This window comes from Pyrus communis, chromosome 8 (assembly GCF_041283825.1).
Source record: "Pyrus communis isolate YQ-2024b chromosome 8, ASM4128382v1, whole genome shotgun sequence".
NCBI lineage: Eukaryota > Viridiplantae > Streptophyta > Magnoliopsida > Rosales > Rosaceae > Pyrus > Pyrus communis.
In genome coordinates, this window is record NC_142572.1 from 17,081,425 (window position 1) to 17,106,356 (window position 24,932).

General features: G+C 38.3%; 3 protein-coding genes and 2 pseudogenes across 5 annotated transcripts; 4 read left to right on the forward strand and 1 right to left on the reverse strand.

The window, feature by feature from the left end:
• Positions 1–2,926: 2,926 nt before the first annotated feature.
• Positions 2,927–4,588, forward strand: LOC137717434 (putative disease resistance protein RGA4; annotated as a pseudogene).
• Positions 4,589–4,644: 56 nt separating this feature from the next.
• Positions 4,645–5,314, forward strand: LOC148695218 (uncharacterized; the record flags this gene model as incomplete). The annotated part of the gene is made up of 1 exon (XM_088699276.1): positions 4,645–5,314. A coding segment is annotated over exon 1 (666 nt), but the record flags the coding sequence as incomplete, so codon positions are not given.
• A 28-nt stretch (positions 5,315–5,342) lies between these two features.
• On the forward strand, positions 5,343–6,161 carry LOC148695219 (putative disease resistance protein At3g14460). The gene has a single exon (XM_088699275.1). The coding sequence runs from the start codon at positions 5,348–5,350 to the stop codon at positions 6,143–6,145; it is 798 nt and encodes a 265-aa protein (XP_088555401.1). The 5' UTR covers positions 5,343–5,347; the 3' UTR covers positions 6,146–6,161.
• A 12,311-nt stretch (positions 6,162–18,472) lies between these two features.
• Positions 18,473–24,258, reverse strand: LOC148695220 (protein ROOT INITIATION DEFECTIVE 3-like; annotated as a pseudogene). The gene is made up of 6 exons (XR_015965456.1): positions 24,178–24,258; positions 23,949–24,082; positions 23,724–23,857; positions 23,154–23,350; positions 22,773–22,900; positions 18,473–22,574 (listed from the first exon to the last, which is right to left on the reverse strand). The product of XR_015965456.1 is annotated as a protein ROOT INITIATION DEFECTIVE 3-like (transcript).
• On the forward strand, positions 18,497–22,644 carry LOC137717432 (disease resistance protein RGA2-like). 2 transcript variants are annotated; one of them, XM_068456805.2, is made up of 2 exons: positions 18,497–21,785; positions 22,244–22,644. In XM_068456805.2, exon 1 carries the CDS (start codon positions 18,845–18,847, stop codon positions 21,758–21,760), a length of 2,916 nt encoding a protein of 971 aa, XP_068312906.2. In that variant the 5' UTR covers positions 18,497–18,844; the 3' UTR covers positions 21,761–21,785; positions 22,244–22,644. The 2 variants fall into 2 exon arrangements, with proteins under 2 accessions (XP_068312906.2, XP_068312904.2); XM_068456803.2 differs by having other exon boundaries at positions 18,845–21,785; positions 22,332–22,644.
• Positions 24,259–24,932: the final 674 nt, after the last annotated feature.

Sequence of the window (24,932 nt, forward strand, 5' to 3'; positions counted from 1 at the left end):
TGTCCTTGTTATTGAAAACCAAATTTTGAAAACTAAAAAATTAGTTTTTTAATTTTTGATTTTCAATTTTCATGCTTTTTGAAAAATGAAACTAGTTATCAGACACGTTTTAGTTTTTATTATTTAAAGAAAAGTGAAAGATGAAAACGAATACTTGTGCTAGGAATACAGTATGTCAAATTCCTAACCGCGTTAAGAGGCAGTTGTGACTACTTGCTTTTAGTCTTCAGATCAGCTGGTGCTCCAGGGTGATGAGGAAGGGGGGTGTCGGTCACCAAGTCGGGTGGCTGACGTGGTCGCTTGGCACTGTTAGGTTAGATGGTTAATTACTTGGACATGGATGGATAACAACTTGGACTTGGATGGTTAATTACTTGGACATGGATGGATAACACTTGGACATGGATGGTTAACTACTTGGACTGAAAGGAGGGCATTTTTTTGGTACAAATAATTGGCAAAGGAGATTTGAAAGCCCTGCTTTCACAGAACAATTAGGAGTAATAATTCTTCTTCTTCTTCTTCTTCTTCTTTTTATTTTTTTATTTTTTTATCAAACTGAGAATCAAACCTAAGATTACTTACTTACCACAAGACCGTAGTACTAAGTAACTATAAGTAATAATTCTTAATTACAGAGATTTTGTTTTGTTTCCATATCTCTGTTGCTTTATTTGTTTGTTTAAACTTAGTACAGAACAAGTGTTAAAAAAGATCAATTAATGGCTGTCTTTCAAGTTGTTGAACAATTAAGTGCGGATGACTCACCTCTACCCTGCAAATTTAATATTTGTCGGTTCTGTCATCCCAACTAACATCATTAAGTCCAGTGGTGGGAAGAACAGATGTGAGACCTGTTGTGCCTTGGCCCGTTCGTTAGTGCGGAACCGAGATTTAGATTACAACCTCACCAAAATCACACACAGTTGAACAAAATAAAATACAAGAAATAAAGACACCGAGAAATTTACGAGGTTCGGCAAAAACCTGCCTACGTCCTTGGAGAGATATTGCTCTTCACTATGAGAAAAACAGTACAAGTTACACATGAGTTAAATCGACATAACCCAATCCCATATCCCTTGTACACCCACTCACAGAATTTTCCCAAGAGCCTCACTCTACCCCAAGAGTTCTTTCACAAGAGATCTTTCACTCTAGCTCTCTTGATTTCTCTCACCCATGCCCATGGTAGAGCCAAATGCTCTCACCATCTCTTTGGATGCTCTCACAAAAGGAATGCTCAAAACAAATGGTGCCCTTCCTTCTTTTTTCTCATCACTCGGCTACACCCCTCATTCCCTTTAAAAAACAACCAAATACAAATAAAATAATAAGGCTACTTGCTAGCCTTTTTCTTTTCTCATCAAAACAAGGAAAGCAACAATGATTTTGTCCACCTTATTATTTTATTAGCTGAAAGGTATTTTGGAGGATAGTCCACTTGGCCACAAACTCCAACAATCTCCACCTTGGCCAAGTTCCAAAATCCATTGGCCTTACGTACCAGCATGCACACTCTGAATCAACCTCGTTGGTCCTGTTCCGATTCAGTCACTGCCAATGCATGTGCAGCTGCTGCAAGCAAAAAAAGCATTTAGCTTCAGACAGGATCTCGACACATCCTCGTCTCCTCCAGCAGGTTTTCCTCATCTTCATTGTCTGCAACTTGGAAACTTGTCAGTGCACCCATTTCCAGCAACACCCGTCGAGCCAGACAAACATTCCTCACTTCCTCCTACCTCAGGACCTTCTCATCACCTGTGAATCCCATAGCTCCACCTGCTGCAAAACCCCTGCAACACTTGAGACTAAACATCACCAGGAGAAGTGTTGCTTCGAGTACCTAGAGGGCATACTCAAAGTCTTCCACCACAAACTTGCTAACCCGGCCTTGCACCCGTAACACTGTGGACCCTTGCCTCCGGAACCGGATCCGAACCTGCTGTCTCTCTCAGATCCTCTTTCCAATTTTCTTCCACGATTTCAACCTTGAATAGCTTAAGCAGTCTTGTGCCCACCATCATTCATGGTCTCTTGTGTGTATCATTCCACACCAAAGAAGCTTGCACCTGCTCCAAACTTACTGTTTCTTTCCTTGCAGTAAAGTTTCACAAGGTTCTCGTACAAATCTGAAAGTGAGGTAAGAAGAAAGAGGCCTTTGTCTTCTTCCTTAACATCAACTTTCGCAGTTGATCCAAGCATCCCTAAACACGGCTTCCATTTCTTCAGGCTTCCATTACTCTCCTTTACCAAGAGCAAAACCGCCTCTCCCTTTAAACTGCTCAACTGAAAATTCCATGGTGAACAACAAATCTGGACCTCCAACGAACCAAAAGCCCCCAACGATGCTCTGATACCAATTGTTATGCCTTGGCCCGTTCGTTAGTGCGGAACCGAGATTCAGATTACAACCTCACCAAAATCACACACAGTTGAACAAAATAAAATACAAGAAATAAAGACACCGAGAAATTTACGAGGTTCGGCAAAAACCTGCCTACGTCCTCAGAGAGATATTGCTCATCACTATGAGAAAAACAGTACAAGTTACACATGAGTTAAATCGACATAACCCAATCCCATATCCCTTGTACACCCACTCACAGAATTTTCCCAAGAGCCTCACTCTACCCCAAGAGTTCTTTCACAAGAGATCTTTCACTCTAGCTCTCTTGATTTCTCTCACCCATGCCCATGGTAGAGCCAAATGCTCTCACCATCTCTTTGGATGCTCTCACAAAAGGAATGCTCAAAACAAATGGTGCCCTTCCTTCTTTTTTCTCGTCACTCGGCTACACCCCTCATTCCCTTTAAAAAACAACCAAATACAAATAAAATAATAAGGCTACTTGCTAGCCTTTTCCTTTTCTCCTCAAAACAAGGAAAGCAACAATGATTTTGTCCACCTTATTATTTTATTAGCTGAAAGGTATTTTGGAGGATAGTCCACTTGGCCACAAACTCCAACAAGACCACAACCATCCATCCTGCACTTCTCAGTTCATATCTCTTGGTTTTCTCTGTTTCCACTACTAACCGAAAAATGGCTGAGGCTCTCATTTCTGTGCTTCTCGAACAACTGGCTTCGGTAACTTACCAGTACATCAAGGAAGAGGTGAAGCTGGTTTTGAATGTGGAGAAAGAGATTGAACAATTCGCTCGCAACCTTGATAATATTCGCGATGAGCTTGAGGATGCGGAGCAGAGGCAAGTGAAGGAGAAAAGCGTAAGAAAATGGCTGGAGAAGCTGAAAGACGTGTCGTACAAGATGGACAATGTGTTGGATGAGTGGAAGACTGAAATACTGAAACAAGAAGTTGAGAAACAAGAAGAGCACGGTGGAAGTACTTGTCTTGTTACTGAGAAGAAGAAGAAGGCGGTATGTTTCTCTATTCCTTCTTGCCTTTGTTTCGGCCAAGTGGGCCAAGTCAGTCGGGTACGTCTTCGTCATGACATTGCCCTTAAGATTAAAAGTCTAAATGAAAATTTAGATGAGATTGCTAAGGAGAATGGAGACTTTCACTTCAGAAAGAGAATGATCATTGAACAACCTAAGCGAGTCGAAAGATTCGAAACTATTTCTTTTGTTGATGCATTTACCATATTTGGTAGAGAAGAACAAAAGGAAGTTTTGGTTAGCAAGTTGTTGAACGAGATTAGTCAAGAAGAGAGCGGTCTCCTAGTCATCCCTATTGTTGGGATTGGAGGAATGGGAAAAACAGCTCTAGCCCAATTGGTTTTTAACGATGAGAAGGTTGAAGCTTGTTTTGATATCAAAATATGGGTTTGTGTTTCAGACCCTTTTGATGAGATCAAAACTGCCAAAGCCATCATTGAGGTTGCCAAAGGTGGTGCCGAAATTGTCATCCCAAATTCAGGTACTTTGGAAAATTTCTTTCAATGTACGTCTAAATCCATTAAGGGAAAAAAGTTTCTCCTTGTCCTGGACGATGTCTGGACTGATGACCAAAGAAAGTGGGAGAATTTGAAGTTACCATTAATGCAAAGTGGCGCTCGAGGCAGTAGAATATTGGTGACCACTCGAAAATAGGAGGTTGTTGATATGATGGGAGCTCCCATTCACACGATCTATTTGGAGAGGTTGAGCGAACAAAATTGCTTGTCAATATTCAACCACATGGCATTTCATGATAGAGATAAGGATGGTGAGTTGGAAGCCATTGGTGAAGAAATAGCAAAAAAGTGCAAGGGTTTGCCTCTTGCTGCAAAGACTCTAGGTAGTCTCATGCATGACAAGAAAACGAGGAAAGAATGGCGAGAAGTTTTGAACAATAAGATATGGGACCTTGAAGAGGTTGAGCAAAAAGTTTTCAAACCACTATTACTAAGTTATTTTGATTTGGAACCTGCGGTCAAACAATGCCTTTTATATTGTGCTATTTTTCCAAAAGATCATAAGATTGATAAAGATCATTTGATTGAGTTGTGGATGTCACAAGATTATCTCTATTCGAAAGGAAACACAGAGAAAGAAATAATTGGCCAAAAGTTTTTCAATGTTTTAGTAATGCGATCTTTCTTCCAAGACTTTAAAGAAGATAATGAAGGAAATATCAAGACCTGAAAAATGCATGATACTGTGCATGATTTTCTGTAGTTTCTTACTCAAAATGAATGATTTACAATGTTGGTTAAGGGTGGTAACAATACAATAGAGTCCTCAGATGTTAAAATCCGACATTTGACCTTAGTGCTTGCTCCCACGGGTTCACTCGCATGTGTTTCGTTTTCCAGCTGCGATCTACGTACTCTTGCAACTTTTGATTCAAAATTTAATGTTGTGGACTCAACTTTGATGTCGCAGTTGAAACATCTTAGGTCATTGAATTTGAGTGGCAATTGTAATGAAGAGCTTCCGGAAGAGATAGGTGAATTGGTGCATCTAAGGTTTATTGATTTGTCTCGCAATGGTGATTTGAGAAAGCTACCGAAGGCGGTGTGTAATTTATACAACTTGCAGACATTGCACCTTGGTTGGTGTGGGAAACTTGAAAGTCTACCTCAGAGCATGGGAAAGCTGATTAACTTAAGGCATCTTTATGTTTGGGGTTGCACTCGGCTGAAGTACTTACCGAAAGGGATTGGGAGATTAACAAATCTAAGAACACTAGGTGAGTGCCCTATTGGTGGTGGTAAAGACAACGACGAAGCATTCAAATTAGGAGATTTGAGAAACTTAGACCAACTTCAGGGTGAACTCAGTGTAGAGATTGATGGGGATTTGAAAGTTGCTGCTGGTGAGGGTGAGAAAGAATCACCCTTGGGGAACAAACAACAACTCTTACATTTGAGAATAAAATTTGTTGAATTGTATTGGACACAAATGTTTAATTGCAGAAAAATATCTAAAAATCGGGAAGATGAGGTGGGAAGAAGCAGTAGCAGTAGTGCAGTAACACTGAATTTTTTACGACCGCATCCAAATTTGGAATTTTTAGAAATTACAGGGCATAATGGAAGCAGTGCCCCCAACTGGATCATGTCATTAAGCAATTTGAGAGTTCTTCATCTTACGTATTGGAATGAATTTGAAGTTTTACCTCCTTTGGGAAAATTACCGTCCCTCGAAAGACTGATGCTTATTGAGATGACGGGAGTAAAAAAGGTTGGAGTTGAGTTACTGGGAATAGAAAAGGAAACGTCATCAGCATCATCATGCATTATATTCCCAAAATTGAAAGCACTCTATTTTAGGGACATGTGGGCGTGGGAAGAGTGGAAAGGAGTGGAAGAGTGGAAGGAAGAGGATTCTCATATTACCATAATGCCATGCCTTACTTCTTTACAGCTTGGGTACTGCCCTCAGCTAAAAACACTGCCAGACTTCTTGCTGAAAACACCACTTCGGAAACCTGACATCGTAGAGTGTGGGAGCCTTGCACCAGGTTACCAAAAAGGCAAAGGAAAGGAGTGGCCCAAGATTTCTCACATTCCCAACATCGAAATCAGACCTCCACTTGATTCTGGTTTTGATGATGATGGTGAAGGCATAGTCGAGGTAGAGGATGCTGTTGAGTTACCTGAGAGGCCTTCCACTTCTGGTGAGAAGGGTAAAGGCATAGTCGAAATCAGCAGGGAGCCATCATCCAAAAATACCAAGCAACTAACACCTCTGTTGTGAGCATGCCATTTTCTAAGCAGTCTACCAGTATTAACCTAAATAAATACAAAAAAAAAAAATGCTCATTAGCATTTCAGAGCTTAAAAAAAGATAAATTCAAAGAGATAAAGAAAAATTATTAGGAAAATTAAGCTCCCACAAGTAGATATTCCCCGACAAGCCTCCGCCAACAATGTACGTGCCTTCGCTGTTTGCAGTAAGCAGAGTGATTGGTTCTTCTGGGAAGCCATTGACATCAACTTGCGGCTGCACAAATTTCCCAAATTCAATTAAAATGCAAGCTTTATCAATTGAACCAATTCATCAAACATGTTGTGTGCATAAGAAAGTATCGATCGATTGGACTGGATTGGATTGGATTGGTGAACTGGCGTTTCTCACTAGGGTTTTATGGAGCGTTTTGGGATCTCAGACAGAGTAACGGATACATAAACGTTGATGGTGCTGCTCTCTGAGATTTTTGCTAGGGTTTTTGAATGGCGCGTGGCCAGACACAGAAGGCAGGGAAGGTTCTCAAAACGGGGCCGTTGGCAATGGTTTGAAAGTTTCTAATTTCTGTCTCAATTGTGGATTAATTTTGTATATATTTTCATTCTTCACATTTTCACATATGATATAACAGAAAAATGGTTTTAATTGTTGTTCATTGTTGATTGATTTCCGACATTTTTCACTGAGATCTCTTGTGGTTTTTTGTTTTTAATTCGACCAGGGTGATTTGAATTTTACAAATTTAATCAGCATTCTCCTTTGTAATGGACGGGGCAGAATAAGGGGTTATTGCGAGGTGGATGTCATCTTTTTTCTTTTTTTTTTCTTTTTTTTTTTTTGTCAAAGGATGTCACCTATATTCTCATTCCTGCTAAAAAATGGCACAAACTTATCATCTCTACCTTATTGGATAACAGTTAGCAATTATGTCATTTTTAATTTTTTTTATTAATATTTGATCCACGCAACGTTCATGCGATTTTAATTATGCAAAAATAGAATCTCAAGTGAGCCACGTCATTATTAAACATTACCACTAAAAGACACGCCATAATTTGCTAAGATTAACATGATGGCTAAAAAGATTGAAGCCTTGGGCATAGTCAAATTGGATAAATAAATGTGTTCTCCCTATACATCCAAGTTTAAACTTTGATTTTCGTTGTTTGAATTAATTTAATGTGAAATATCGCTTATATAAGATAGACATTAAACAAGAGGAGTTATATGAAGCAAACTTCAAGGTGGTAAATTGTAATTGCCCCATAATGTATTTGCATTTTTAAGCAATGAGAGATAATTTCACACTAGGTCTTATACACACTATCAAACTAAATAACAATTTGAAACAACGGCCATGATTAAGTGAGATGTTAAAAGGTGCGTTTTTAACATTTCCATTTTCCAGGGCAATTCGTAGAGGCATTGTGCTCAAATACTGAGATTCGAATCTTTTCGAATCAAGGCATGTGTTTGTCCTTGATGGCTGATGCGTATCGAGTTTCATTTAGGCCCAAACGGACTTCTCTTTTCAGTTGAACGAAATGGGCTTCATGTTTCAGCAAGCATCGCAAAGTGTTCCAATATCAAGCACAGATGCAAAGAGCTCCAGACTTGTTTGAGGTCTTCAGTTGAAGTCAGAACCAAGAATTCAACACAAATGGTGACCTTAATTCAACTTCCTGTATCCCAGAAGTAGATATTTACGTGAGCAGATCTATATGTGACAGAGCCATGCTAACAGATAATTAAGAAATAAATTCACATTCGACGGCAACCAGTCGTGTACCATTGAATGAGCTACAATTTTGCTTAATTGGAGCGATGATGCTTAGAATTTCGGTTGCTCTAGGCTAAGTATCTCCACATTTTTGTGTAGATTAACATTGCTCGTCGTCGTGTGTAGCTCAAATCTCGCAGATGCTTACCCACTACTAAACGTGCATTTGCAACCAAATACGCCGATGAACAAGCAAGACCAGAAATTAGAAATAGGCCAGAGAAAGGACCAGGACCTATTCCTATTGGATCAGCATTCAAGTTGTTTAAAGTAGTACAGTTAGTTGAAGCAGATATCTTCTATTTTCGTTGTTCGAATTAATTTAATGTAAAGATATCAAAAACATAAACTCGATAATCTAGCAGACAAGGAGAAAAGCATGACTTGCTCAGTTACCTCTAGCATTACTATCCTTTCAAAAGGATTTTTACACAACATGATCTGTAAATATGGTTCATGTAACAATATGTATAAACAAATTAAACATGACTATACGATGTTTAAGGAAGGGAGGGAAGAAACCAGCGAAACTACCGAAACAATGCTGGTTCGTAAGTGTAAGCAAATTGCGCATGATCATGAATTTCTCATGGAATATTTCTTTGTTTGCATTGTAGAACAGCTTTAAATTTTGTAGTCTGCTTTGCCAGTGAAATGATTCTCAGAGAAAGCAGCGAAACTAAGCACGGAGGAGAGACCTAAACAGTACTGAATTGGAGGAAAATAGACTTACAGAGTCAAGCCAGTGTTCTAGTTAGACAGCCTACACACAAAAGTTTGACATAAAATTTCAAGTTTTGCATAAAAGTTTGGAGTTTTAATCAGAAAGTGGAACTGTAAGAGCGATGGAGAATGATTTTCCGGAGATGAGTGGGGATTATTGGCCTTGTGATCGCTGTACTTATGTCAGTGACTCTTCTGCCACCGCGTGCATGATCTGTGCAAAGTAGAAGTCTCCGTCTCCAATGCCAGCCGAGTGTGAATCCAACAAGAGACAGAACTCTCCGGTCCATGATGCCAAGTCTGAATCCAAATCCAATAAGCAGAGGAAGCTGTAGGTACAAAGCTTTGTTGGATTGTTCCAAGGGACTTAACGGAATCAGAAAATTTACAATTTTTCAGAGAAGAATTAAGTTTTGCAACATATATACCAATTCAGTGATGAGAATCTGAACTATCTTGTTGTAGTGTTGAGAATCAGAGCTTTGTATTCGTACTGTCAATCGCTTATTAATTCATGATTTTAGGTTTCTAGCCTCAAAAAAGAAAAAGAACAGTAGTTGTAGCATATATACGATGAACACAAGTTTTGTTATGTGCAAATATGCGATGTATCTAAATATGTTCTAAGGCGTTGCTGTACATGGTTGTTATGGTACACAGACATTTTTGTAGAATGCCATCTTCTACTTGGTAGCTTCAGGCTCTCTGTCGCACACGCTCCTTAATTAGACTACTCGTGGCAGGTAAATCTATTTATTATTAGGAAATTAGGCTCCCACTAGATGACATTACTTTAATTGAAACCTTGTATTTTTCAACTTTCGATCGAAGTTTGACTTTTTCTGTATAAGTATTTTAGTCGTCAACTTAACACTTTATATTATTTTTTTTTTTTTTTTGTAAATAAGTATTGAATAATGTAATCAAGTGTTAAACTCCTTTTTTTTTTCTGACAACTAATTAATTATCATCATTTTTAATCAATTAAATTCTTAAATGCATTGGTTATATTTCTAAGGAAGTTTAGGAAAACATCAATAAAATTATTACTATTTAGTCATATATCAATAACATTTTTTGTTTTGAACTTATTCAATTGATATATTTTAATTAAGGGTAAATATCAGTTTACTACCCTCAAGTTTTGTGGTTTTCAACATTTGGTACATCAAGTTTTTTTTCGTCTTAGAGTCATACCTAAAGTGTTAATTTTGGGACAATCTCATACATCTGTTAGTTTGACTATTAAATCCTCCATTAACTATTGACGTGAGGCCCACGTGGACAATGATTGGGCGCCACATGTCAATCTGGGTCCACATGGATATTAAAAAATTAAAAAAAAACTAAAACAAAAATTAAAAATTAAAAAAATTAAAAACCGAGCCTAAACCTGAAAATTTTAAAATTGCCCTCTTGGCCGTCGCCCTCTTCTTCGCACAATTTCCAAACCCAGCTACCAACCTTTCAACCATATCAATCGACTCGAACGAGCTGACCGGGATCTAATTGAAGGAAAACAATGCGTACACAATCTCTTCATCTCCGACGACAGTGGCACAAGCAGAAGCTCCTTTTTACACTTATTCCGACTCTCGACAAACCCATTAGTGGAATCTTCAAGCTCTCTGAGAGTGTACGAATGTCTTCATCCCAAATGCAAAACCTCCAACGCAGCGATCATCCCCTGGTCCCCAGACGAAGCCTCCCAGCTGCTATGTGACAACCCACCGCCGCTGCCCTTCTCCGGGTACGAAATATGGTGGTCCTTTCCAATGTCAATGTGAATTCTCTATCGGCCACCGCTCCCAGCCGGGCTGTTATGGTGATCGGCCTGCTTGAGAAACAGGGGCTGGGCTCTGGCAAAGTCCAAGTCAGCAACCGGGTTAGGATGGCTCTGGTGGTTGATGGGTTTCGGGTCGGGCTATGATGGTTGTTCCGCAAGTCATCAGTTCAAATTTCTTAGATCTCTTTGGAGACGTTTGGGATGATGGAGGAGTTGTGTGTAAAGGTCTTGGCTTTTGAGGAGTTGCTACTGTTGCAGCGGGAAATGAACCAGAGCGAGATAAGGAAGAAGACGAGAACAATGGCGACTCCGACACAAATTCCCAAAACAACCCACAAATGCAAATCGAAAATGGAGGTCCTTTTCAATGAGCGAAGCAAAGAGTTTTCTAAAGGATGATGGCTTACCCAGTTTTGGTAGCTTAGGTAGTGGCTTGGGTGGTCTCAGTGGATTGGGAGGAACAAGTGGGTTGGGTTAGGCCGTGCAGTTAATGGATTTCTATGTTGGATGGAGAAGAAGAAACAAAGAGAGGAAGATGGTTGGGTGCAAAGGCGGCGGCAACTTTAAATTTTTTAGGTTTAGTTTGGTTTTTAGTTTTTTAAATTTAAAATTTTTGTTTTAGTTTTTTTTTTATTTTTAATTTTTTAATATCCACGTGGACCCAGATTGACACGTGGTGCTCAATTATTGTCCATGTGAGCGCCACGTCACCAGTTAACGGCTGATTTAACAGTCAGACTAACGGATATATGAGACTATCCCAAAATTAACACTTTAAGTATGACTCTGGGACAAAAAAAACTTCATGTACCAAATGTTGAAAACCACGAAACTTGGGGTAGTAAACTGACTCTTATAGGTCAATGATGAATTCCAATTGTGCTAAAATCAGTGAGAATTTGACTCTTATATCCTTCTCTTTTTCTCTCTGATGCCCATAAGCTTTAAGCTAGTGTACATAATTAGAACTTGACTCTTATATCATTCTCTTTCATGCCCTTGGATAACATAGAATGAAATTAAGAAAAAGTTTTCTTATGGTTTTTAAAACACCTTGATTCGATGAATAAACATGTTACAAAAGATTAATTTCCATCCAAGCCATCTCTGAGAGGAGAGCTGGTCCAGTTAAGTATATGATTTTGCCAAGAGAAATACAATGAGATGAGAAAGCACATAGTTTAATGGTTTGCAATTCAGCAGTGTCTAAATGCAAATGTAAAATAGAGAACTAGGAAACGAACATTGCATTGCAGTGTCTGAATTCAAATGTAAAAATCAGAAGTCGCATGAGGTGTGAAGCGTAAGAGGCATATGAGTGATGGAACAAAAAACTAAACCAGAAAATGGAAACTTCAACATTGTGTCTGAATCCAAAAGTAAAAAATAGAACGATGAAACAGACACTACATTAATGCAGTGTCTGAATCCAAATGTAAAAACGGACACATAAGACTAAGAGGCATGCGAGTAATGGAAAAAAACGAAACTTAAAATGGACATTGCAATGCAGCATCTGAATCCAAATGTAAAATACATACTCAGAAAATAGACACACATGTAACATAATATAAAAATATATATGAGAAATGGGATGCTAGTTGAAGTGGGTGCCAACTGTAGTGGCAGATTATGTAACTTTTGTTTGTTTTAATTATATTTAAGTATTACAATACATGATTGATTTACTTATAATTAACATAAATATTATTGATATATTATCCTTTTATTAATTTTATACCAAATCACCCTATGTTTTCTAATCAAGCAGCCCATGGGCTTGCATCTCTGACCGACTTGATGGTGAGCAATCTTTCTCGGACAGCCATGCCACAGCGTGCATGATGTGTAGAGTCTGTACCGGCCAAGTGCGAATCTAAGAAGAAACAGAAATCTCCAATGCATGATGCCATGACGGAATTCAAATCCAAGAAGCAGAGGAGGAAGCTTTATGGCAAAAAGTTTGAATTTAAATTTTAAAAAGAACAAAAAAACTCAATAACTTGACGTTGTTTAGCTGTTCATCACCAAAACAATTGGTGTGACATCCCACATCGCCCAGGGGAATGATCTTTATATGTATATTCCTATCCCTACCTAGTACGAGGCCTTTTGGGAGCTCACTAGCTTCAGGTTCTGTAGGAACTCTGAAGTTAAGCGAGAAGGGGGCTAGAGCAATCCCATGATGGGTGACCCACTGAGAAGTTGCTCGTGAGTTCCCAAAAACAAAACCGTGAGGGAATGGTAAGCCTAAAGCGGACAATATCGTGCTACGGTGGTGGACCGGGCCCCTAAGGGAAGTGATCCGCCCCGGGCCGGGATGTGACAATTTGGTATCAGAGCCTAACCCTGGCCGCGTGTGTGCCGACGAGAACGTCGGGCCCCTAAGGGGGGTGAATTGTGACATCCCACATCGCCCAGGGGAATGATCCTTATATGTATATTCCTATCCCAACCTAGTACGAGACCTTTTGGGAGCTCACTAGCTTCAGGTTCCGTAGGAACTCTGAAGTTAAGCGAGAAGGGGGCTAGAGCAATCCCATGATGGGTGACCCACTGGGAAGTTGCTCGTGAGTTCCCAAAAACAAAACCGTGAGGGAATGGTAAGCCCAAAGCGGACAATATCGTGCTACGGTGGTGGAGCGGGCCCGGGAAGTGATCCGCCACGGGCCGGGATGTGACAAATTGGTATCAGAGCCTAACCCTGGCCGCGTGTGTGCCGACGAGGACGTCGGGCCCCTAAGGGGGGTGGATTGTGACATCCCACATCGCCCAGGGGAATGATCCTTATATGTATATTCCTATCCCTACCTAGTACGAGGCCTTTTGGGAGCTCACTAGCTTCAGGTTCCGTAGGAACTCTGAAGTTAAGCGAGAAGGGGGCTAGAGCAATCGCATGATGGGTGACCCACTGGGAAGTTGCTCGTGAGTTCCCAAAAACAAAACCGTGAGGGAATGGTAAGCCCAAAGCAGACAATATCGTGCTACGGTGATGGAGCGGGCCCGGGAAGTGATCCGCCCCGGGCCGGGATGTGACAATTGGGTTAGATTGTTTCGATGTTTTAGCAACAAGAACCAGAAGAACTATTGTATAACTGATTTTACTGCAAATGAAATCATGTTATTATGTCTTGAAATAAAAATGTGATAAATGAAGTACTTGGTAGAATGAAAAACTAATAATAAAAAGGTGAGTCCAAATGATAAGGTTTAGTTATTTTTTTCCTTATTTAAATATACTATGACTCTGCCACTTAATTATACAGATTAGTTGTATTCCTCTTTAGTATAGATAATATCGTTTGTTAAAAATATATATATATATATATATATATATATATATTATGGCCTTATGGGGGGTTTTTGCCTGGGGAGTAAGGGTTAGGTTTGTGGTTGTGGTGCTTCTAAAAAAAAAACTTATTTAAAAATCTGAAACACCAAATGTATTTGGTAAAAAATAAAAAAATAAAAGTGATTTAAACAAAAAAACTGATGTCAATAATAATAGAAAAGCAGAAACGGATGCTTTTTTTTTTTCTTTTTTTTTTTTAAGAATAGTGAACAGTGCTTATTTAATAGAATTTTCAAATTCCAAGTATACCCTCACATATTATTATTTTTTCTATTTGATGGATCAGTTTGTGATTTTCGTTTTGTATGGGTTTCAAAAGGATCTAGAACTCTGACACTTCGTCTTCCTTATTCGTCTTTCTCTGGGTTTCTTTTGTTTTGGTTTTTTTATTTTGTTGAATTTTTATTAATTTGAATAATCATTTCCAAAAATATGTGTGGTTTTCAATAGGTATAAATATGAGAAAAGTTCAACAAACAAACAAACATTTGTCATTTTTTTTTTTTGTTCCTTTTCTTATCTGGTTCAGTATTAAATACAATATAAATAATACGGTCATTAATCCGATACTGCACCAAACACCCGACTAATTTAGTCAATACTATCATGTGGCTATTTATCTTATTCGATAAAAATAGTCAGTACAATCCGTATTTTTTTTTTTAAGAAAAAGTTTGGAGAAGTATTTTTCATTAAAGCTTCCCATTACATACAGTTTTTAGTTTTTTTTTTTTAAATGGAATATTTGTTTAAAAAATAAAATTGAAATTCAAACTTTATCAAACACTTTTGAAATATTATTATTTAAAAAAAAGTGAAAAATGAAAAAAAAAAAAAAATTATTGTGCTAGAAACACAATTTGTCCAATTCTTAACTGCATTAAGAGCCAATTGTTTGAGTACTTGCTTCTAGGCTTCAGATGAGCTGGTGCTCCACGGCTAGGAGGAGGAAGGGGTTGCTGGAGACCAAGTCAGGCGGCTGATGTGGTCGGGGTGGGTTGTTTTTAGGCTTCAGATGAGCTGGTGCTCCACGGCTAGGAGGAGGAAGGGTTTGCCGGAGAGCAAGTCGGGCGGTTGACATGGTCGGGGTGGGTGGAGAGGTACTTCAACTTAGCACTATTAGGTTAGATGGTTAACCTAATCAATAATATGGTCCAAATTCGTCTTTGACGGGAATCGAGCCTAAGACATCTCACTTAGAAGTGAAGAAGAATATAAATAGACCATAGTACTAAGTGACTAACCGATGGAATAATTAGATGAGCCATAACATATGGTAAAATTCAATTTGGATGCACTCTTGTTGCCTTATACCCAAAAGACTGTTTTTTGTTTTTCCTTTCCTTCTACCAACTGTGAAAGATAGGAATTACAAGCTCCACAAGTACTATGAATTATGTTTGACACCAGAGACAGTACGGGCGAACTCTCCCAGGAATTTTTAGAGAGGGTGGGCGAGTGGCACTGGCTTTGCACCCACTTTGAGACCAAAAAGTTCCAAGTAACATTTGTATTTTTAATTTTATATTGATTTTGTTTTTTGTTTTATATTTATTTTTATCTTCATTTAAACTAGTATATTTAAAAAAATCGGCGACCAATAAGGGAAACAGGGAGTAAAAGCCATATGAGCACCACTCAGGTTCTCGACCCCTATCTTACCAGGTCTAGGAACAACAGGAGGTTAGGGAGAACTTCCCAGATAGAACAGTCATCTCCAATTATAAATCTTGGTATTTAATATTTTTAATCTCCAATTATATTTTTAATTAATTAATGCATTTATAAATTTTAATTTTTTTTTAATATCATATAAATTTACCGGGCAGAATAGTCATCTCGTAGATCACTTATTCCCGATGGACGATCTCATCGGATTATCCCACAATTTTAATCTAATATAAAATGACAACCAAACAGAGTCCGTCGGTTGAGATCATCTCTGTCGCATAAGTTTATTTCTATGTGACGAACCTGCTTGTCAAGTTAAATAGTAGTTAACCGACGGAATCTCATGTCCGTTGCATAAAACTCTGTGCGACGAGCTTGGCCTACGAACTTTGACCGACGACCTTCGGTTAGGTGATGGCAATGCAGACAAAGGGTGGACTATAAAAAATTGAAGGGTAAAGTACAAAAAACTAATTCAACTATTGGTGTCACGACACTTTCATACCTCATATTTTAAAATTGACAATGTCATACCTCATCTTACGAATTTGTGTCAATGTTATACCTTCCGTTAGTTTGGCGTGAATTTCTTAATTAAATGCTGACGTGGCTTGATTCAGGACCCATTTTTTATTAAAAAAATTATTAAAAACTAAAAAAAAAATCATTTAATATTTTTTAAATATTAAAATAATAAAGAACAGTAAAAAAACAAAAAAAAAACAAACCTTTCGTCCCTTTCCCCTATCCCTCCCTCATCTACCTGCTGCAACCCAGAAAACAAAAGAAGAAGAAAAAAAAAAAAAAACAAAACAAAACTTCATCCCTCCCCCCTCCCCTCCGCGTCCTTCTCTCTTCTCCCCCAACCCAACCCCCTCTTTTGCCCCACCCGAGCCCCTACCGCACCCACCCTTCGTGGAATCAGCCTCGCGAACGAGATCTGGGTTTTTTTTTTTTTTTTTTTTTTCTCTTCTTCTGCTTCTTTCTCCTTCTTCGTTTTCTTCCTGGGTTGCAGGGGGTTGGATTTGTTTTGGGAGGGGGACGAACTGGGTTTGTTTTGGGGGGGCGGGGAGGGGGGGGTGGGGTGACCGAACTGGGTTGGATTTATTTATTTATTTTTTTCCTTCTTCTTCTTCTTCTTCTCCTCCTCCTTCATTCTTCTTTTTCTTCTTCTTCTTGGGTTTTCAAATTATTATTATTATTATTATTATTATTTTGGTTGAAGATTAAGCAGGAAGAAGATGAAGATGGTGAAAGAGAGAAGGGGGAAGAGGGGCAGGGACCAAAGGTTTTGATTTTTGTTTTTGTTTTTTAACTTTTTTTTATTATTTTAATATTTAAAAAATATTAAATGATTTTTTTTAGTTTTTTTAATATTTTATTAATTTTTAATAGAAAGTGGGGTCTGGATCAAACCATGTCATCATTTAACTGACAAATTAACGGCAGACTAATGGAAGGTATAACATTGGTACAAATTTGTAAAATGAGGTATGACATTGTTAATTTTAGAAGATGAGGTATAAAAGTGTCGTGACACCAATAGTTGAGTTAGTTTTTTGTATTTTACCCAAAAATGAATGGAAAAACAACGGTTGACAACTCTGCTAAGCACTACTTAGGATGGGGGCCTAGTGCAAAGCCAAGAAAACTCCCACCTCATCCAAGGTTCGAATCCCCCCGGCCCCAAGTTTAACTAATGACAAAAAAAAAAAAAAAAAAAAAAAAAAAAAAAAAAAAAATTAGCACTAGTTGGTTGAACGGTGGACTATACAGACAATGCTTTTTTGTCTTGTAATATATATTTTTTTTTTGTTCTATAGCGTAAGGTGATGAAATTTAAAAACTTTAAGATGGAAATTAACAGGAAGAAGGATCAATGTATGGCTGTCATACAGGTTGTTGAAGAAATAGGTGAGGGATGACTCACTTCGACCCTACCACTATTATTTGTCTACCATATTCTTATCTCAAAAGCATAAATAATTTCATTTACATAATTTTCAGATTAAAGTTTAAGATGAAGAATTCCACTTTACTCAGAATCCGACAATTGTTTCTTCCATGACACCCAACTTTAAACGTTTTTGTGTAAATTGTCTATCGAACTTTTGACTTTGAGATAAGATTCCGGCTTAAAAAGATAATAATTGTTCAACAAGTGGGTGTGAGATGACTCACATCTGCCCTACCATTATTATTTGTCTAGCCATCCCATTTCGGAAGAAGATTTTCTACCTTTCTATTTTCATCTTCTTTTATCCCTACCTTTCATAAATTATTTTTTATCTTATTATCTCTATAAAAAATTCAATGTAAAATATTAACGTAGCTTAACAATAACCGTTCAAATAGAAAAACATGGAAAGGTAAAGAAATTAAGATGGTAAAAAATCACCCTTCCCCCACATTCTCATGTCAAAATCTTGCCAGAAGAGAGGTGAGGCATCTCTGGGCCGGAGAGATTATAAGAGAATTTTACTCGGTTAGTTATCACAATTAAACAATTTCATCAGCTCGAAACTTGAAACTCGAAACTTTTTATATTTTTTTATTTATTTGGAGGCCCAGTCAGCAATTTTTCTTTGGGGTAGATCGGCTTTTGTGCCGAATGCACTGTTCCAAAAATAAGTAAAAAAGTAAAACTGGAATGTGTAGCCGGTCATGCAATACTAGTTTTTAATTTTTTTTTAGCAATAGTAGTCTTTTATTATTATTATTATTATTATTATTATTATTTTTAACTTATTTGGCTGAAAAAGATGTTTAACATGAAAAAAATCTTCTTTGCTAAATACCTAGTCATTGCACATCCATGGAGGCATAAACTACCTCTCCACCGTCACAATCGATGAAAATGGCAATTATACGATTAGTGCAATTTAACAAAAACACTTGGGAACAGAAATTCACAAAAAATTTATCCCATGTTTCAGTATAAATTTCTTGTTTATTTGAGTGTTTTAAGTTCCCAGAAAATCGCGGCAAATTGCTCTTCTCCCCATGACAAATGATGCTCGAAAGTTAGACAAATATGAAATTGTGTAATTTAAAAGTTAATTCAACTGTGACCTCCGTACATGGCTACTCTGTTTTTACTTTCAATTCTCAAGTGCTTTCCCCTCTTCTCTTCCCCAACTTCTGTTTACCCACGTGAAAATTATGGGACATAAGTGGTATAACAGGAAAGAGGACCAATGTATGGCTGTAATACAAGTCAAGTTGAACAAATGTCCTCTACCCTACCACTTTATTATTTGTCGGTTGTCACATCCATCTGAGCAACATCTCTAACTCAAGTAGTGGTGGGAAGAACAAGTGTGATACCACAACCTTCGATCCTGCACTTTCTCAGTTCCGATCTCTTGGTTCTCTGTTTCCACTGCTAACCGAAAGATGGCCGAGGCACTCATTTCCGTGCTTCTCGAACAACTGGCTTCGATAACTTACCAGCACGTCGAGGAAGAGGTGAGCCTGGTTTTGGATGCGGAGGAAGATGTTGCAAAATTTGCTGGCAACCTTGAAGTGATTCGTGATGTGCTTGAGGATGCGGAGCTGAGGCAGGTAAAGGATGCCGGCGTGAGAAATTGGCTGGAGAAGCTGAAAGATGTGTCGTACAAGATGGACAATGTGCTGGATGAGTGGAACACTGAAATACTGAAACAACAAGTTGAGAAACAAGAAGAGCACGGTGGAAGTACTTCTCTTGTTACTAAGAAGAAGATGAAGGCGGTATGTTTCTCTATTCCCTCCTCTTGCTTTTGTTTTCGTCAAGTCAGACGGGTAATTCGTGGTCGTGAGATTGCTCTTAAGATCAAACGTCTGAATGAAAATTTAGATGAGATTGCTAAGCAAAGACAGAGATATAACTTTCAATCCATGGAGAGAACGACCATTGAACAACCCGAGCGAGAGAAAACTTCTTCTTTTGTTGATGCATCTGTGATATTTGGTAGAGAACAAGAAAAGGAAGTTTTGGTCAGCAAGTTGTTGAATGAGAGTAGTCAAGAAGAGAGGGGCCTCCTTGTCATCCCTATTGTCGGGATGGGAGGAATGGGGAAGACAACTCTGGCCCAACAGGCTTTTAACGATGCAAATGTTAAAGCCTGTTTTGATATCAAAATTTGGGTTTGTGTTTCGGACCCTTTTGATGAGATCAAAACTGCCAAAGCCATCATTGAGGGTGTCGAAAAAGATACCAGCCCAAATTCAAATGAATTGGAAACTGTCTTGCAATGTATGTCTAAATCCATTGAGGGAAAGAAGTTTCTCCTTGTCCTGGACGATGTGTGGACTGAAGACCAGAGGAAATGGGAGAAATTGAAGTTGCCATTAAACCAAAGTGGCGCCCGTGGCAGTAGAATATTGGTGACCACTCGAAAACAGGATGTTGTTCATATGATAGGAGCTGTCACACAACAGATCGATTTGGAGAGGTTGAGCGAACCAGATTGTTTGTCAATATTCAACTGCATGGCATTTTTTAGTAGAGATAAGGATAGTGAGTTAGAAGCCATTGGTAAAGAAATTGCAAAAAAGTGCAAGGGTTTGCCTCTTGCTGCAAAGACTCTGGGCAGTCTTATGCGTTACAAGAAAACGAGGAAAGAATGGCAGGAAGTTTTGGACAGTAATATATGGGAGCTAGAAAAGTTTGAGCAACAAGTTTTCCAACCATTATTACTGAGTTATCTTGATTTGGCACCTGCGGTCAAACGATGCCTTTTATATTGTGTTATTTTTCCAAAAGATCATTTGATCGATAAAGACTATTTGATTGAGTTGTGGATGTCACAAAATTATCTCTATTCGAAGGAAAAAATAGAGAAGAAAATAATTGGCCAAAGGAGTTTTGATAATTTAGTAATGCGATCTTTCTTCCAAGACTTTGAAAAAGGCAGTGATGGAGATATCTGGGGGTGTAAAATGCATGATATTGTGCATGACTTTCTGCAGTATCTTACTCAACATGAATGCTTTACTATGGAGGTTAAGGGTGGTAACAATACGATAAATCCCTTGGGTGATAAGATCCGCCATTTGACCCTATTGCTTGCTCCCAAGGGTCCATTTCCACATGTTTCATTTTCCAGCTGCAAAACTGATTTGCGTACTCTTGCAACTTTTGGTTCAAAATTCACCGTTGTGGACTCAACTTTGATGTCACAGTTGAAACATCTTAGGACATTGAATTTGAGTGATAATTCTATTGAAGAGCTTCCGGAAGAAATAGGTGAATTGGTGCATCTAAGGTTCATTGATTTGTCTGAAAATTATGATTTGAAAAAGCTACCGAGTGGGGTGTGTAATTTATACAATTTGCAGACATTGCGCCTTAAATGGTGTAGGGAACTTGAAAGCCTACCTCAGAGCATGGGAAAGTTGATTAACTTAAAGCATCTTTATGTTGAGGGTTGCGTTGAGCTGAAGTACTTGCCGAAAGGGATTGGGAGATTAACAAATCTAAGAAGACTAGACGTGTGCCCTGTTGGCGGTGGTAAAGACGACGATGAAGCGTTCAAATTGGGAGATTTGAGAAACTTAGACCAACTTCAGGGGGAACTCGAAATATATATTGATGGGGATGTGGAAGTTGCTGTGGGTGAGGGTGAGACAGCATCACCCCTGGGGAACAGACAACTCTTACATTTGGGTGTAAGTTTTGTTAATTGTGGAACAAGTGCAGAAATACTGGATTTCTTACGACCGCATCCAAATTTGGAATCTTTACAAATTGCAGGGCAAAATGGAAGCACTGCCCCCAACTGGATCATGTCATTAAACAATTTGAGATTTCTTCGCCTTGAGGAATGGAATGAATGTGAAGTTTTACCTCCTTTGGGAAAATTGTCGTCCCTCGAAACACTGGTCCTTTTGAATATGAAAGGAGTAAAAAAGGTTGGAGTTGAGTTTCTAGGAATAGAAAAGGAAACGTCATCAACATCATCATGCATTACTCTATTCCCAAAACTTAAAGAACTCCAATTTCTTGACATGGAGGCATGGGAAGAGTGGAAAGGAGTGGAAGAGTGGAAGGAAGGGGATTCTCATATTACCATAATGCCATGCCTTTCTTCTTTAGACTTTTATCGATGCCATCAGCTAAAAACATTGCCATACTTCTTGCGGAAAACACCACTTCAGACACTTGACATCATAGACTGTGGTAGTCTTGCACAAGGTTGCCAAAAAGGCAGAGGAAAGGAGTGGCCCAAGATTTCTCACATCCCCAACATCAGAATCGGGTCTGAATATTCTGGTTCTAATTTTGATGATGAGGGCGAAGGCATAGTCGAAGCAAAGGATGCTATTTAGTTGCACAAGAGGCCTTCCACTTCGGGTAATTAAGCTCTTTTCTATTTATTTACCAACTCACTCTATTCATTTTACATCAATGCGCTAATATCAGGGTCGAGGTTTTATTATACTTGCCAAATGACAAGATCCCATGTTCCAACTAGACAAGTTATTATATATAAGGTTGCAAGGGACTTGTAACTCGGTTTAAGACCATATTCCAGGTCCCGAGTTCAATTTTCCCGATTTGCAATACTCTAGTTTTATTTTATTTTTAAAATCTCGAGAAAGTATATGCAAGAAAGTAACAATTTATAATGTTGCAAGGGTAAAAAGACCATATTCTAGGTCCCCAGGTCGATTCCTCCTCTCCCAATATTGTGATTTGCAATGCTCTAGTTTTATTTTATTTTTAAAATCTCTGGATTTGAGACTATAAGCAACTTTAAACCGGAAATTATATGCAAGAAAGTAACAGTTTATGGTCACAAAATTTTGCAGACCTCCAGTTGTGTGATTTAGTTACTAGCAGTTAGAGGGTGTACAAACAATGTTGCCTGACTGTTGCCAGTTCTGCTAATGGACGCAGGAGAGGAAGTGAGATGGAAAGGGAGACAAAGCTGCATGCATTACTAGAACCGGTGGTTGGCTGCTGCATTACGGATTTCATCGGAATCGTCTTTTCCTTTACTTTCGGGCAGAATGAAGATAGTCTAGACATAGGCACATTAATTGTGTGTGTGTGTGTGTGTAGTATATTGCAATTGTTTGAGGTCTTCAATATATTTCTCAAAAAAATGTTGTCGAACGACTAGAATATTATTCACTGGACCTGCAGAGTACAATGCAAATTTTATGTAAATACTAAACAAATTAGTAAAGTTTGGCAGATTAAACGCAAACAACTGAGATATTTGGATATAAACTGTATTATGAAATAGTGTTAATCAAATACAACTAAATTTGCTTCAATATCATCAAATATGCATAAACCCAGGGAAGGAAATAATTCAAATAGAATTGAGATAACCTTTTGCATTTTTGAACACGCGAAGAATATTATGAGTTCTAGCATCCCAAACTCGAACCACGCCATCTTCTAATCTAGAAATCAAATAATTTCCAGAAATGCCATATGCTAAGCAAGTAAAAAATTTGCTGTTCAAAAGTCAAAAGTACAAAGTTCAAGTTAAATGTGTTTTGCTCATTCAAAATATACCAAAATGAATGTTCCTTGATTCAGTTCGCCAGAATGCAAGGCCTGTCATAACTAAAGGTAGAATGCAGGGTTCTAAAAACGTGCAACAATATTTGGCAATTATACTTTGAAAAACGAAAAATACACAGTTAAAAATTAGAGAAGTGTTAACTGAAGAAAACTCAAAGGTTGCCTATAGGAAAAGAGAGAAACCTGTGATTCGAGAAACAATTGATGATATGCAATCCATTGTTGCTGTTAAGCGGACTCTCAGCATAGTGCACCAACGCATATCTTGCCATCTCTACCACTAGCAAAGAAGACATTTTCACCAGGATCCAGTGCAATGACTCAATTATGGTAGGGAAAACAATATTTCTCAATACTCTCCCACTTCCTACTCTCCAAACCTAAGAAATGTACTTCCAAATCAAAATTATAAAACACATGCAATTTCAAGAATGCATTGTTTTTTTTGTGGGATGAATAAGAATGCATCAGTACATAATAGGCAAAAGACACGCAATAGATATTGAGGGAATTACAAGTACATGCTACGAAAAATCGAGAAGATAAATCTGAGCATTTAAGAAAGTAAAAGATCAACAAGTCAAGACAAACAATCCACATGTGGATGGTGAATTCATTGATCGTTTTCTCTTATAGTATCCAGACCCCATTTTAACTAACTTTGTCATCATTGTTCAGTACATGATCCGTCCGTTACCAAACATTATTACTATACCAAACACAGTTTATAATTTACTAAAGGCCACGCCATACCTTACACGTGCGATCCTGAAATGCTGACACAATAATGGCTTTGCATCCACCATATCCTGCGCCAACATCCGTTACACAAAGAGTGTGCTCCATAAAGATGGCTTTCTAATTCACTTTGATAATCGTCAAATAATCTGTGAGATTCAACGGATAGAGATATAACCGTTTTCAGTGCATAATTAAAAACAATATAAGATTAAAAAATATACGATAAGAAATGGTTACCCTATAAGAGACCAAACTCTAATGCCTCCATCCTCCAACCCTGAAATCGGCAGGGAGCCATCATCCAAAAATACCAAGCAACTAACACCTCTGTCGTGAGCATGCCATTTCTTAAGCAGTCTACCAGTATTAACCTTAATAAATACAAAAAAAATATGTTCATTAGCATTTCAGAGCTCAAAAAAAGATAAATTCAAAGAGGTGAAAAAAAATGAATAGGAAAGTTAACCTTCCACAAGTAGATATTCCCCGACGTGCCTTCGCTGTTCGCAGCGAGCGAATTGATCGGTTCTTCTGGGAACTCTTGACATCAACTTGCGGCTGCACATCAAAAATCCCAAAATTCGATAAAAATGCAAGCTTTATCAGTTTGAGGCAGTTCATCAAACAGGTTGTGTGCATAAGAAAGGAGGTGATCTTACCTTGGACCACGGCCGTGAGGCGGAGGTGCGCAGAGCTTGTAGCGGAGCTGCTCGGCAACGGTGCGGAGGTCCCAACAGCCGATGCCGGCTTCGACAGATGACGAGGGTTTTTATTGAGCGTTTTGAAATCTCGGACAGAGTAATGGATACGTAAAACGTTGATGGTGCTGCTCTGAGTGCTCTCTGAGATTTTTGCCAGGGTTTACGAATGGCGCGTGGCTAGACACAAAAGGCGGGAAGGTTCTCAAAACCGGGCCGCTGGCAATTGTTTGAAAGTTTCTAATTGTTGTCCCAATTCTGGATCAATTTTTTGTATATCTTTTCATCGTTCAAATTTTCTTATATGATAAAACAAAACAAAACAAAGTTTTTAGTTGTTGTCCAGTGTTGATTGATTCGGACATCTTTCACTGCCATCTCTTGAGGTTTTTCATTTTTAATTCAACCGAGTCGATTTGAATTTCAAAATTTTAATTGGCATTTTCTGAACGGAACAAAATTAAGGGTCATTGTAGTGCTGGATGTCATATTTATTCTCATTCCCGCTAAAAGATGACACAAA

What these genes read in the sequence shown, in the direction of transcription:
- LOC137717432 (XM_068456805.2), top strand. Translation starts at nt 18,845, where the DNA reads ATGGCCGAGGCACTCATTTCCGTGCTTCTCGAACAACTGGCTTCGATA.
- LOC148695219 (XM_088699275.1), top strand. Translation starts at nt 5,348, where the DNA reads ATGTTTAATTGCAGAAAAATATCTAAAAATCGGGAAGATGAGGTGGGA.